At 41.9% G+C, this 13743-nt stretch overlaps 1 protein-coding gene across 4 annotated transcripts in view; it reads left to right on the forward strand.

Annotated features, from left to right (window-relative positions):
• Positions 1-13743, forward strand: part of MLLT10 (MLLT10 histone lysine methyltransferase DOT1L cofactor) — a 284997-nt gene that overhangs the window by 2843 nt on the left and 268411 nt on the right. For all 4 annotated transcript variants that reach the window (XM_074984859.1, XM_074984857.1, XM_074984860.1 and 1 more), the window contains exon 3: positions 2223-2302. In XM_074984859.1, coding sequence (XP_074840960.1) covers positions 2223-2302 — 80 coding nt within the window. The remainder of the gene's footprint in view (positions 1-2222; positions 2303-13743) is intronic.

Here is a 13743-nt window from a genome sequence, read left to right on the forward strand (position 1 = left end):
GCGGAGGCACTTTAAAACAGATTTTTAAATGGTGCTTTAACTATTCTCATACCTGTTGGGACTAAATATTTTTCATGGTACTTACTAGTTTTAAACATCTTTTTTGGGAAGTTTGAGTTAAAATTATTTGGCTGTCTGTGAAATTCAAGCATAATTCTTTCACATCAGTCTTCTCGGGTACATTGTTTTCATTCTTGTCTAGTTCAGAACAAGCTTCTTTAACACTTGTTAATGATTTAATTATTTAAGATGTCAAATCCACCTACCAATCTTGAAGAAACTTTAGTTAGAAATAACAAAGATGTAACCATCAGGAACTCCATGTATTGAACAATCAACAATCTTCTAATTTGTTAATGTACAGAAGTGATGTTCAAGATACAAATATATTTGGAACTTTGCAATCTTGAAAGATAGGAAACTCCACTACCTGTGATAGATTTGGACCTGACTTGCCATGTCCGTTCCCTAAATTGCTCTTATTATTTAAATATAGCATATGCTAGCTGTCTATTGCCAGTTTCCAATTATATGTGCTGAGACAAGTCTTCAACAGGAGTGTTCTCAGAATTGGTGTATTTTTCTGATGACAGTTTGAAACATCAAGTGTAATGCATATTTACTTAACTGTGCAACCAAGTTAGAGTGCTGAATTTCTTTTTGGGGGTGGGGAGTATTTCTCTTTGTGCTGGTGTTTGCCAATTTTAGTTTGTGATAGGACAATAACGCAAAATGTGTTCTCTTCATTGCCTCTGTGTTACAGAGGTTTAGCATACACAAGTCAAAAAGGGGTGACCAATGCATTTCAGTTTTTAATGCTTGAATAGTTTAGGTGACAATTTGATAACTGATTCATCATTGCTTGAGTATGGATAGACTTTCATAGTAATATGCTTGGGTTTTTTTCTTGAGGGTTGTTAAAATTATATTTATATGCAAGAAGAAAATATTTGTTTTTTTAAATTGAATTTACTGTTTCTCCCCTTTAAGTTGAAATATAATGTTCAATGTTTTTGGGATATTTTACTAATTAACTGTAATTTTCCCTCCACTCATCTCCTTTGTTTGCAGTTAACTTATCAGGTGACTATGTTATGGCTACTGTTTACTAGATTGCATATTTAGAATTCACAACAATCTGGCAGTTTAAGAAAAATGCAAGATCACTGAGCTCATAAAATATTTGAGATCTGAAGTGTAGAAGGTTAAATTCTAAATTATTAGTCCTGTGGAAGACATAACTCTTTTGTATATATGCAGGTATAAAAATACAATCTGTATATATTTTAAAATATCTATATGTGAGGTTCCAATGGGACAAAGTTAATGGTGCTATGAGAGCCATTACTTTAAGTTTCCTGTTCTGGATATTTAAAATTTGATGTATAAAGAGGTCCTACCTAGAGGCCTCTTTTGTTGTACACAAGACAAACTTAGACCCCGGTTCTTCGAGGAGATCGGAATGGGCAGACCTTTATACTTCCATGGCACCCTCTGAAGTCAGTAAACCCTGCATATAGTAATAGAGGATACACATGTGCAGATCTGCTTTAAAAACCAGAACTATAATGGTCTTTTCCTCAAGAGTTTACTTTGAACTTTGGACTGCTTTTATGTGCAAGTTATTGATAAGGTTTTTGGGATTAGGGCTTTAGAATGTATTGTGGCTTTAAATCCATTTTTGGTATTCTTCAATTCAAATTGGTCATACTAGTATTTTCACTTGCCTTTTCAATAAAATATTATGTCTACATTTAGAAAAACCTTGTGCATGTGTAAATATGCAAATTCAGAAAAAAGCCATGTTGTTAAAATTAAATGTTAAATTTTGTGACACGTTTTTCTAGCTGTGTTCTACTTTAGTAGGATTTACCTTTTTTTCTTAAAATATTTAACTTACTAAAGACATATTTGTTACTGTAAAGTTGTCTTTGATCTTAAATAGCAAAAGATACTACATGTAGAACATCCTATTATGTTTGGACAATATTTTTTCCCCACAATATAGTTTGTTTTAATTAGTCAGAAAAGCATTTTACATAACTTACAGGTCAAGTAGCTTGTATGTGACCACTATCTTGAGCAGTAGTTTTGACAGCGATATTGGGAATAATATGATTTCCACACAGGCATAGATTTACTTCCTCTGTAAAATTATAGTAAAGTATTACTTTATTGTACTGTATTACGGTGGCTGAAATATCTTATCTTGTCTGAAACAGCTTGCTATGGAATTGTTCAAGTACCTACTGGACCTTGGTTTTGCAGAAAGTGTGAATCTCAGGAAAGAGCAGCCAGAGTGGTAGGTGCTTTATTTATTAAATAATATTACAAAATTGCTTTGTAGCAATGTTAATGAGCTTATTTGTTGAACTTTCTATTTTAATTCCATGTTAGACATCATCAGTTTGAAGTACAGCTTTGTTTATTTTCGTTGTTTTTTGAAGTTAAAATATCTTCAGGTACTGCTTTGTGCTTGAGTATCCTGGGCTATTTTTGTGCTTTTTACTGTCACAGTTTCCAAAGCTCTGTCCTGCTGTTCCCTTGTTGTGTTGTGTTGTGTAAAAGACCCACACACAAGTAAGTGAAACCAATTAACTGTATACTAAAACTCTCATCAAGTATACTAAGTAAGTAAATAGTGTTTTTTCTCTACTGTTTTACAGCAGTGTTGGGTGTTGAAACAGGAATAATTTTAAGAAGTTTTGTCCATAAGAGTTAGTGTGTTTGGTGAAAGTTGCTAGGCTTATGCTTGTCTCTGATTAGCATTTTTATTGATAACCTCTGCAGAGGCACATTATGAGGGAGTGAACTATCATTTCAGCTGTTAAAAGTGAACTGTCCAAATCAAGAGTAAAATATGTATGCTGGGACAGTTTTGGGAAGCTGGCACTGCTCTGGACCATTTTATATATATATTCTGTAGTTAAACTTAAGACTAAACTTAATTTGTCAACCTTTTCTCTTCTCCCACACCAGTTTCTAACTAAAAAAGGGCCTTTCTATGCTATAGTTCCAGCACAGCTAATCTGTGACTTGGCTATAGTATTGTTCCAATTTATAGTATTGTAGTGTAGACTACACCATAGCACTGTTTCCTAATCAGGCTAAAGCTCTGGCCATGATATGGAATTCAATTTAAGATCTAGTCTGTAAATGAACCATGTCATAACCAGGTATACAGCTATTGCTGTAGTCCATAAGATGATGTGTTGTGAAAGCTAACCCTTGAATTTGCAAGTGGGCTGGGCAAATGTAGTTCCACTGCTTACATGTTTGTCAAGAAACAAAATCAGAATTGAATAAGGTTTTATTATGTTGAGCAAACCTCCAGTTACATGTGTCCTGCAACCTTTCGATTTTAAAATAATAGACTAGAGTTTAATAGCATTAAAATGTAGGCAAATGTTCTCTTACTGGTGCACAGGTACTTTACATGGTAAATTGCCGTTAATACTAGCCAGCGAACTAATCTGATTTGGTGGGAGATTACATTATTTCTGTACACTAGAGTTTTTCTTTCTGCCATGAGACATTTAAGAAATTGTATAAATGCTTGGTTGTTGGACAGATGAAGGTAGCTGGTGCATATTTTGTCTGCTGTATTTTTTTATATTACAAGCAAATACAATTTCTATGTCTTCCTCTCCTTGTTTGTCATGTAGCATCTTTAATTGTAAGCTCTTTGAAGCAGGGACCGTGTCTTTGTGTTTGTATTGTGTCAAGCAGAATGAGCCCTCGTTCCTGTTTGGGGCATTCAGGCCCTGATGTGAACAGTTCAAAAATGCTGGTCAAAACAACGTTAAAAAACATTCATAGGCTTAACTAGGTTATCCATGTAATTTTTTTAAGATACCTAATGTAAGTGGGGAGGAATAGTTCAATGGTTTGTTCATTGGCCGGCTAAACCCAGGCTTGTGAGTTCAGTCCTGGAGGAGGTCATTTAGGGATCTGGGGCAAAATAGTTTTTAAAAAAAAAAAAAAAAAAAAAAAAAAAGCAGAGGGGGATGGTGCTTGGTTCTGCCAAGAGGGCAGGAGACTGGAGTCAATGACCTCCCAAGGTCCCTTCCAGTTCTATGAGATGTGTATCTCTCTCGCTCTCGAGATAGATATATCTATATCTATCTATCTGTCTATACATATCTACATATAAAAATCATTAAGATTTCATAGATATTTGAGAATAAGAAAGTTAAACAAGAAAGCAGGTGAAAAGAAAAAAATGATCTTTATATGTCCTAGAGTCTTAAGCATTTTACTTGTACTACTATTTTGTTAGTTCTAAAAGGGCCTGTTTTTCCATTGTTGCATTGAAAGCCAAATGTTTCATTGGATGGACCCAGTTGCCAGCAAGATTATGCAGTCTTCATAATATTTAGTCAAGATTAAAGAAACACAGTGCTGATAGTATCCTATTTCAAATGTTTCCATAGCATATCCAGGGTTCTAGCCCTTATTACTAGTAAAACTTGGAGGGAATAACTTCAGTAAGGAAAAACATGGAATGGAAAAACAAGGAAAATCAAGCTCTCATACATGCCTCAAATGTTCACTGAAAGGGTGCATGTAAGCTGGATAGAGTATATATTTTCTTAGGTAATGAAAATAAAAAACACTAAAGCTTTTATAATAAAATTAAAAGAAATTCAAAACAAAACACCTGCACAGTATTTTGGGTGTTGTGGGAAATAATCATGAAGACGTTGGTGCATATGTTGCAATTTAGTACATTTGTATGGCTGGCTGGAACTATATGGAGGCTTTATGGCATCAGTGGGTCTCTATGGCATATGTGTGCACTGCAGCTAGGAGATGGAGTTATGTTTATGGGGCTCACAGTGCCACAAGATTCATCCAACTCTTGTAAAGGCTTGCGCTGGCTGCCTGATCTTGGAGTTGGGGTATGAAGGCCTGAAACTTGGCTGGCTAGCCTGAGTCTTCATCAGGGCTGCGTTGTTCACACAGCTGTTTTTTGCACACAAACACAAATCTTTCTACTTGGGCGTGTAGGTTTGCTCCTAGCTGCAATGTAGACATACCTGTGCAGGCCCAACAGTCTGATCGCGTAGTTTAAATTGATGGGCTTTTTATGTCTATTGGTCAGGATCTAGTTTTAGTGTTTTTACTATTTTATGTTAAATGAACTTAGTCTGCAGTGTTAAAAGTGGTTGCCTGTATAAAATTGCAGAAACAATTTCCATTATTGTCTCCCCTCTCTCCTTCCTTTTTTCCAGTCTGTCTCTCTTATGGCTTCCAAATCCATTAATTTTTAGGGTGAAACATCACTTGTCTTCTCTTTGGTGGGAGTCAGGGTGAGGGAGCGCATGCCAACACATTTCCTCTCTTTGAAAATTAACACCTTTTTAAAAATTAAGTATAACTCAAATTGCTGAATTATGGAAGTGAAAATTTGCACATAAATATGCTATAATAAGTAGTCTATGCTTTGCTAAATTGTTGGGCTGAGGAAGGGAATTTTAATGAGGTATAATAAAGTTACAGATATTTCAGAGTGCAAGTTGGCTCCTTTGTAGTATTAAATTCGTATAATATTCAAAAGGACACCATTTTACATCATACTTATCTATGTTTGTACCTAATGCTGTTCCAAGTAACGCCCAAGGCTCCTATAACAAATAGAGAAGTCATTTTTCTTTTTTTAGTTTGCTTTGCACTGAGAACATGAGCCTTTCACACTGCAGTAGGGATATAACCCCTTCAACAAAAGAGAAGGAAAATGTGATTGTAAAACCATAAATTTTGAAAATGTCTAATTGATTATAATATCTGAAGCCACCTCTAGTTCTGTTTAAAATTATGTTCCTTGTAAGCTCTGTAGTATGCATTAATGCAGTGGTTTTGCATATGTTGCTTCGGTGTGAAATTACTGCTTTTCCTACTCTAAGGCCCTGATATGTTGAGCAATGGGGTATTTATTGTCCACTAGACATGCACCTCATCTCTGGGAAATTTTTTGCTTTTGAAATATGAGTGATTTCTGCTTCCTTCGCATCACCTGACTGGTGTAAAGGAAGTGACATAGAGCAGAGATGGGTCTACTAAGTCTGGAACCTTAACCTTTTAAAATATTTTATTCTTGGGTTGAAAAGGTTAGAAACTAGCTCCAGGGCAGGTCACAGATGTTCATGCCTGGCCTTGGAAGGCATATGTTCAGTCTTTGCACTCCAGGTGCAGTACACTGCACTACTAGTGATGAAAGATATTTCAGAAATGGTGCAAAGACAGCACTATCCAAGTTTTGTCCTGCCTGATTAATTGAACCTGATACAGTTCTGAGCACATGCATGCCAAGATGAAGCATCTATTGTCTCCAGAGAGAGCAGAATCATGATAGTGGTTGGCATGTTTGTAGTGTTAAGAAGAGATTATTTGAGCACAGGGATGACAATAAATTCCTTAAATTTTAAATTCTTCTCTCAGGGGACAAGACAGTTTCTCAGGAGACAACAGTCTTCTAAAGTAATTCCCCTGACAACTGAGGGTCTCTTGTAGTAGTGGTGTACCCCAGAAATGATTCCCTTCTTGTTAGTTGGTGACAGATGGTTTCTGTGGCACTTTTTGGTTCCCCACAATGACTGTCTGTTACATAGTACCTTCTCCTAGAAGTCCTGAGTGAGGAGCATTGGACCTTTTGTGGTAGTTCTAGCTCAGAGATCCTGGCTGGAACATCATGTGGCAGCCTAGCTCTCTGCAAACCCTTTCTCATGCCAAAAGTTGTTATTGGGAAAAATTACTAGATGGTTATTTGGAAGCAAAAGTGGAAGGTGGCTATCCTGAGGATTTACAAAGATTTGGTTTAAGGGTTTGAGAGCTTCCAAGAGGAAGATTGGGAGTGTAGCCTGTGTGGTAAACTAGTAGTAGTAGTAGCATCCTTCAGTCTACGTAGACTATGGATCGCACCCTTCGTAGTTCCATTTGGGATCATCATTTGCAGCGTTGACTGACTGTGAAGGCCCACATGAGAGTGACAGTCCTTGCTGCATCTGTTGCATGTGTAATGGGTGTCTGGCAGGTCCTTACTGTGCTTTCTGTGGGCTCACTTCTCCTTTGCTAGCTGTCTGATCCTCATCTCACCCTTCTGAAGGCCCTTGTGTGGTTCCTGCCTCCATCTGCTGCGATCGTCTGCCAGCTCCTCCCAGCTGCCCGGCTCGATGTCTCCCTCCCTGAGGTCCCTCCTGGAAACATCTTTGTAGGGCAACTGGGGGCGTCCGGGAGATCTTTTGCCAGAGGCTAGCTCGCCATACAGGATGTCTTTTGGAATCCTTCCATCATTCATCCTGTGGACGTGGCCAAGCCAGCGGAGCCGCTGCTGCCTGAGGAGGGTGTGTATGGTTGGGATTCCAGCTTGCTCAAGGACGGCGGTGTTGGGCACTCTGTCCTTCCATGATATTCCAAGGATGCGCCTGAGGCAGCGCAAGTGGAAGACATTCAGCCGCTTTTCCTGGCAGGAGTACAGGGTTCAAGATTCGCTGCCGTACAGGAGGGTGCTGAGGATGCAGGCTCTGTAGACTTGCATTTTGGTGTTGGTGTACAACTTGAAGATATTCCACACTCTCTTGCTGAGTCTGGACAGAATTGTGGCTGGTTTTCCGATCCTCCTGCCTTGTGGGTTATCCTGGGAAGGAGCAAGGCTAAGGGAATAAACCCTGACAAAATCCAGAGGGGAGTCCTAAGGCGGTTCTGTGCCAACTCCTGGCATTGACCTGGCAACTCCTGCAGCTGAGCTGGTACTAGACGTAGAGGTTATCCTCTCCTTTGGACTATATCAGTAAAGCCGAGAGGGGAACACTGATGTCTGGGCAGCCCAGGGTCCCAAAAAATTGCCCAGGCTCGCGTCTGGCGAGGTACTCCAGCATTGCTTAACAGCATCGAACCAACACGGGAGGGAACAGATACTGGTTATAAGCTCTTGCTCGATTGGCATAGAGAATGAGCGCCAGGGGTTGCCTTCGACAGTGCGAGAGATCGTCTCATCTCATTGGACAGTCACTGCCTGCCTCAAGCTGGGCAGCCCACAGCCAGTAGGGTATTGTCCCGCCACAGTTCACCTGCCTCACTGGGTGTGTGAGGCTTAAGGTTCCCAAACCTGACAAGTGACTGAAATTTGAGCACCAGGCAAACCAATAAGAAAATCAACAAGAAAAGGAAACCATCAAAGTTTTAAGTTTGCTTGCTGGAATGTGCAGACTATGCTGTGGTAAACTATCAGGGTGAAATCCAGAACTGTGGAGGTATAAACAGTGTCCAAGTGTATCTAATCAAGAAAGATCAGGTTAAGATGGCTGGACAGCAGCCTTCTATTGGATTCTGTGTAGTCAGGTGGCAACACTAGGAACAGGAATATAAACACATCTCTATTCACGTTTCTGAGCAATTGAGAAACAGTGACTGCCCCTCAGAAAAATCCTGTAATATTTATCAAGATGGGGTTCAGGAATATGGTTAGAACAGGCCCTCGTGGGAGGTTGGGGAAGAGAAATATTGGCACCATCAAATCTTTTATATGTGGGAGAAAGATCAGAAGGAAAGTGGGTGAATGCAGAATGGATCTGCGAGCACAGACAGTTTGGATTTTGGTAGGGGAGGAGGTACAGGAGTGGAAGGTGGGCCTCAAAGTGGGGGCATACCATTCCTTAAATTTCTGGAAACTTTTGAATCCCCGAAATGGGCTGAGAGAATGACCTCATGAGCAGTGCACTATATGTTGAGAGTAATGGAACTTTCTGGTTGTCTCTGTGAGTCTTAAGAGCAGTACTACAAGTTGATGGAGACATTCTGGTCAATTTGACATGCATGTCCAGTAACTGGACCTGTCTGTCTTTGTATTATTCCCTCTGGACTTGCAGGTCTAATCTGCATCAAGAAATTGAATATTGGCAAATAAATTATTTATTACTTATATCATTCTGCTTTGTAAGTTCATGTTTGATTGTCCAGTTTCAATAATCTGACCTTTCAGAAGCTGTCAAACATGCATTCTGATGGCTCTATCTGGTTCTACAGACCGCATACTTTGCACCTAGCAATAGTCTCCTGTAGAAGAGATCTCGTTATTGAAAAGAACAAAACAAAACACTTATGCATTACTGTAGTTCAGGGGTTCCCATTTTACTTTCCTATCAGGCCCACCGGTGCAGCTTCAATAGCGGTTGCAGGTCACTGTTAACACACATACATCAGGTACAGGGGTCCATTGGGGTGTATACAGCCTCTCACCTCAACGAGGACGAGGGCCCAAGAGTATTTACCATTGCCAGCCCTTGTTGACAACATTTCGCTTCAGTAACCTGCTGAGTGTCCTGTGCTGGTCTTCTGGCTGGTCTGTCCCAGCTACTTGCCTAGCACCCTGGCACGCTTTACTGTCACCCCTGCCAGGAACAAGGAAAGAGCTTGCGTACTGCAGTGCCAGGCAGAAGCTCAGGAATGTACTGTCCATTACTTCAGTGGTCCTAGTCACCCACTACAAAGCCTTGAGCTCTGGGAGTGGCAGCTGGTCCAATACTCCAGGGAACCTGACAGCCATGAAGTGTGAGGTGTGGTGGCTCAGAGTGGGAATGTCTGTGAATCTTCTAACCTCTTTCAGCTGCCCTTGAAGCAGCTGCCTCTTGGAGCTTGCCTCTTCTCCTTGCCCGCTGTACAGTGGGTCTGCTTTTCTCTTTGCTGTCCACTGGGGTACTGGGCTTCTTTGGCACAGGGTGGGGGCATTGCCCATCACCATTCTGCCCATGACCACAGTGATCAGGAGCAGTGCTCCTCTCATCACCCAATTCTGTGCATGATGGGCTTTCTGGGACTGTTTCACGTCCCACCTTTTGTCTGTGGCCCACAGTTTGGGAACTACTGCAGTTACCGGGGAGTGGTTACACACCGCATGAATTTTACACTGGCTTGTAAACATCACAAGATAATTTTATTTGCTGTTTTTTTTTTTTTCTAGCAAGTATGAGAAGTGGTAGGTGAGACTAATAAGGTAGAATGCTGTGGCTTAATTTTCCCCGGGCTCCAATGAAATTCTTTTAATACTTTTTTTGTTTTTGATTTTTCAGGATTTTTTTTTAATAGTTTTGTTTTATTCATCTCTGTCTCTTTGGAGATTGGGTTCTATCCCAAAGGGATGGACGGGATGTTGGGTCCTGGACTTTGGGACTGTAACACTGCTCGAATTTGGCTGCACCAGCCCTCTGTCATATTGCGGGGGATGGCTGTGCCTGGAAAATCTTAGCAGCATGGGGAGACTTCCCCCTCCCCCAGCGGCAGCTAGCCCCCCCCCCAGGTCCTTGTTGGGGCATTTCAGTGGGGGGCCAGTTGAGTAGTCCCCCGTGTGGCAGAAAGGCGTCGAAAATCTTAGTTGCCAGAGGAAAGTTTTCCCCTGCAGCAGCAAGTCCCTGAAAATCTTTCCTGCCCTTGAAGCCCTAACCACACGCAAGCCATGACTTGGTGCTGCCTGGCAGCATGGTCAGCACCGAATAGCAGGCACATCCTTTTATTGGGTCAGGGGCTAGCCACCTGATGTGGTTGAACAAGGGAAAGACTCTGACTGTGGGGGAAGAAGAGGAGGCATGCACAAATGTAAACCGCCGAGAAGTTTCATGGCCTCTTACGCAAGCATGACCCCCCAGAACAGTTCTGCTGCGATGTGGCAGCGCAGAAAAAATACCAAGTGTGGAGACAGAACCATGAACTCTGTGCTTGGGCTATTTGTAATGGGAAGATGTGCTCCCAGGCTAATAGCAAAGACAGACATTTCTCAGGCTCTCATGCAAACATGACTCCACAGCCACAGGCTTCCTGGTCCCGAGTTGAAATTCAAGGTCTTCCTGTTACCCAATTCCTGGGCTTCTGGAGAGCAGCAGCCAGAGTGTAGCACTGAGGGGCATTGTAGGTTACATAGGGGACACCTCTGGAGGCTAATACATTCAATTTTAAGACATGGCGCTTCCATACCGGCCTTTATTCAAACTTTCAAATTCAAACTTGACACTACACCCAGCAGGTACTGAGGATATAATATCGTTATTAGTGCTTCCTAAATGGAGCTAATGGTATTTACAGTGAAGACAGTCACATGATGATAATATTGAGCTAACTGCCTTAAATTTGAGTTTACCTCATAGTGTAGACGTATCCTGACTTTCCTAAGATGGAGGATACCACTCTCCCCTGGGCCATTTCCTAATGTGAGTCCTGAAGCTAGAGTTCATATGCTGGTGGAGTCTCCAAGCTTCTCAGGACTGGTAGCTTGTTGGGACTTTGATATCTGTCAACTGGCTGTAGGCAGTTTATCTCCTATCTGGGCCTCAGAATTTCTGCTTCCTGCAGTCCTGGGTTGAAGTGGCTCCTGGGCTGAGCCTCTGCTGACTGTTCCTTCTCCCCAGCAGTCAGTCGAGAATGAGCTGGGCTGCTCCCATTCATACTGAAGTGTTACCTGCACAATTTCTCATCCCTTCCACACTCGGGGACATACACACCTTTACCCAATCCGTAGGGCTCAAGGTGTGATCCTGTTAATTTAAACTCCCACCCTTACCCAATTCCTAAGGCTCAGGGTGCAGTTCCCTGCAGGTATGCAGGATCTGTGCCACTGAAAAAGCCTTACACAGTAATATTCTTATTCTCTATTTACAATTGCCAAGAAAGCAGAATACACACTAAGCACACAGTATCATGCTCACCAATCCTGATAAGGCAGGCAGGCAGACTTCCACGATTGGGACAGACAAAGTCACTCTCTGGATGCTGGTTGCTGCATCGTAGGGTCTTGGTTGGTGAGTCCTCCTTAAGGTGTTCCTTCTTCCCTCCAGTTTGATGTTCTGTTCTTCTTTCTCCCTTGATATTCTGCTCTACTTTCTCTTCTTGGACCCCAGTTTTTAAGTAGTGAAACTACTTAGCTATACCTTGACCAATTATTGCAGTACAATTTTACTAACCAATAATAGCCTATGGTAACATAATTACCTAACCAATCATACCACCAGCTGAACTGATTTACCCCAAGCAAAGTTAATTATATGGCAGACAGGAGCAATTACAAACCAGACAGAGAATATACAGAAAACAGTAGAAAAGTAGAGAATCATCAGAGAATGGTGGTTCCACCTCAGCTATTGATCAGTCATTGCCTGCCAGACGAAATGCTGTTAACTAAGTTTTCTTTACCCATCTTGAGATCTGTTTAACAGTGGGTTATGTTAGGATGTGGTCTTCTTCTTAACAGCCTGATATGATACTGTTGTGCTGAAATGTAGATGGATCGTGAGTATGTGACTTGTAGTTTCACAGTTAATGGCTGCTGCTGTTTAGTCTGGCTGTAGAGAAGCTATAGGCCTCTCAAAATGGCTAGAGAAACAGTATTGATTATACTGTTACAGAAGGAGCAGTAGGAGCATAACCGTCATGGTCTGAGGGATGGGCCTGGGTTTAACCATGTCTCCCTTCGCACCCCATCACAGAGGGCATAATACAATTTGTCTGTGGCCATACTAGTGCCTCCTTTCGGAGGGGCTATGCTAATGAGGCACTACTTTGAAACTCAAGCCACCTGAATAGCCAGGGGTCTTTTGAAACAGCCTCCCACCAACCCCGCCCAGTTTCAAAAGCCCCTTCTTCCCATTTGGTTTTGGGAAGAAGGGGCTTTTGAAATTGGGGGGTCATTTCAAAAGGCCTCTGGCTACACGGTGGCATGCGTTTAGAAACTGGCAGTTACGAAGCACTCATGGTCACCATTATGCTAATGAGGTACTGAATATTCATGACAGCGCCTCAGTAGCATATTCAGTAGTGCCATATTACCATAGCCCCTGTGAAAGGAGGGGCTAGTGTGGCCACAGCCTTTGGGATGGCAAGTATACATGTAAGATAAGCAATTTGCATATACTGTTGGTCTGTTAAAAAGACTTTGAAGAGCACAAAAATGACAGACTAAATTATACGTGGAGTTGGAGGGGTAATAAAAGGAGGGAGATCACAACTGTAATCTTAGTAAGGGCGTTCAGAGAAGATCTTCCCAGAAGTACAATATATTATGTTTCTTCTCCCCACCCATTCCCCAAACTCATGTTTTTCTTGAAAAAAGGCCTTTCACAACTGAAAGGGCTAATGAAAAATTGACTTTAAAATTGCACAGTTTCCATGGAATCTTCTTATTTGCTTAAACACCTGGGACATGTCTATGCTAGCAAGATCTTTCGGAAGAGCTGGGACTCTTTCAAAAGATCCTGCAGAGCATCTACACACACACTGTGTTCTTTCGAAAGGAAATTGGAAGAACACGGTGCTTCTTTTGGAGGTGCTCTTCCTCTCCCAGATCAGGAAGAGTGCCTTCCTCCCAAAGACTCTTTCAAAAGAAAACACATGTAGACACTTCGTGGGCCCCTCTTTCGAAAGAGGGGTCCTCCATGGCGGTGGCCAGCTTGCGCATGGATACACCCTGGCCAGGGCTAGAAGAGCTCTGTGTTAACTGGTCCCAGAAACCCTGTGGTAGGAAGCTGAGAGCGTGGTGGCAGCAAAGAGACAAGCCTCCTGCAGAGAGCTGAGTGATGGCCACCAGCAGGCCCCCAGGCGATCTGCAGGGACCCTGCACAGAATGCTCAGAGGAGGTGCAGGAGCCTGCCTTGCTCACAAAAAAGGTGGGGGGGGGGCACTTCCTGGACTGAGTTGGAGCTTTGGGACCTCCGTGGCCTGTGGCAGGATGAGAAGGTCCTTTGGAAGATATCGGGTAAGTGG

The sequence above is a fragment of the Carettochelys insculpta genome, chromosome 2, assembly GCF_033958435.1.
Source record: "Carettochelys insculpta isolate YL-2023 chromosome 2, ASM3395843v1, whole genome shotgun sequence".
In the NCBI taxonomy this organism is placed as follows: domain Eukaryota; kingdom Metazoa; phylum Chordata; order Testudines; family Carettochelyidae; genus Carettochelys; species Carettochelys insculpta.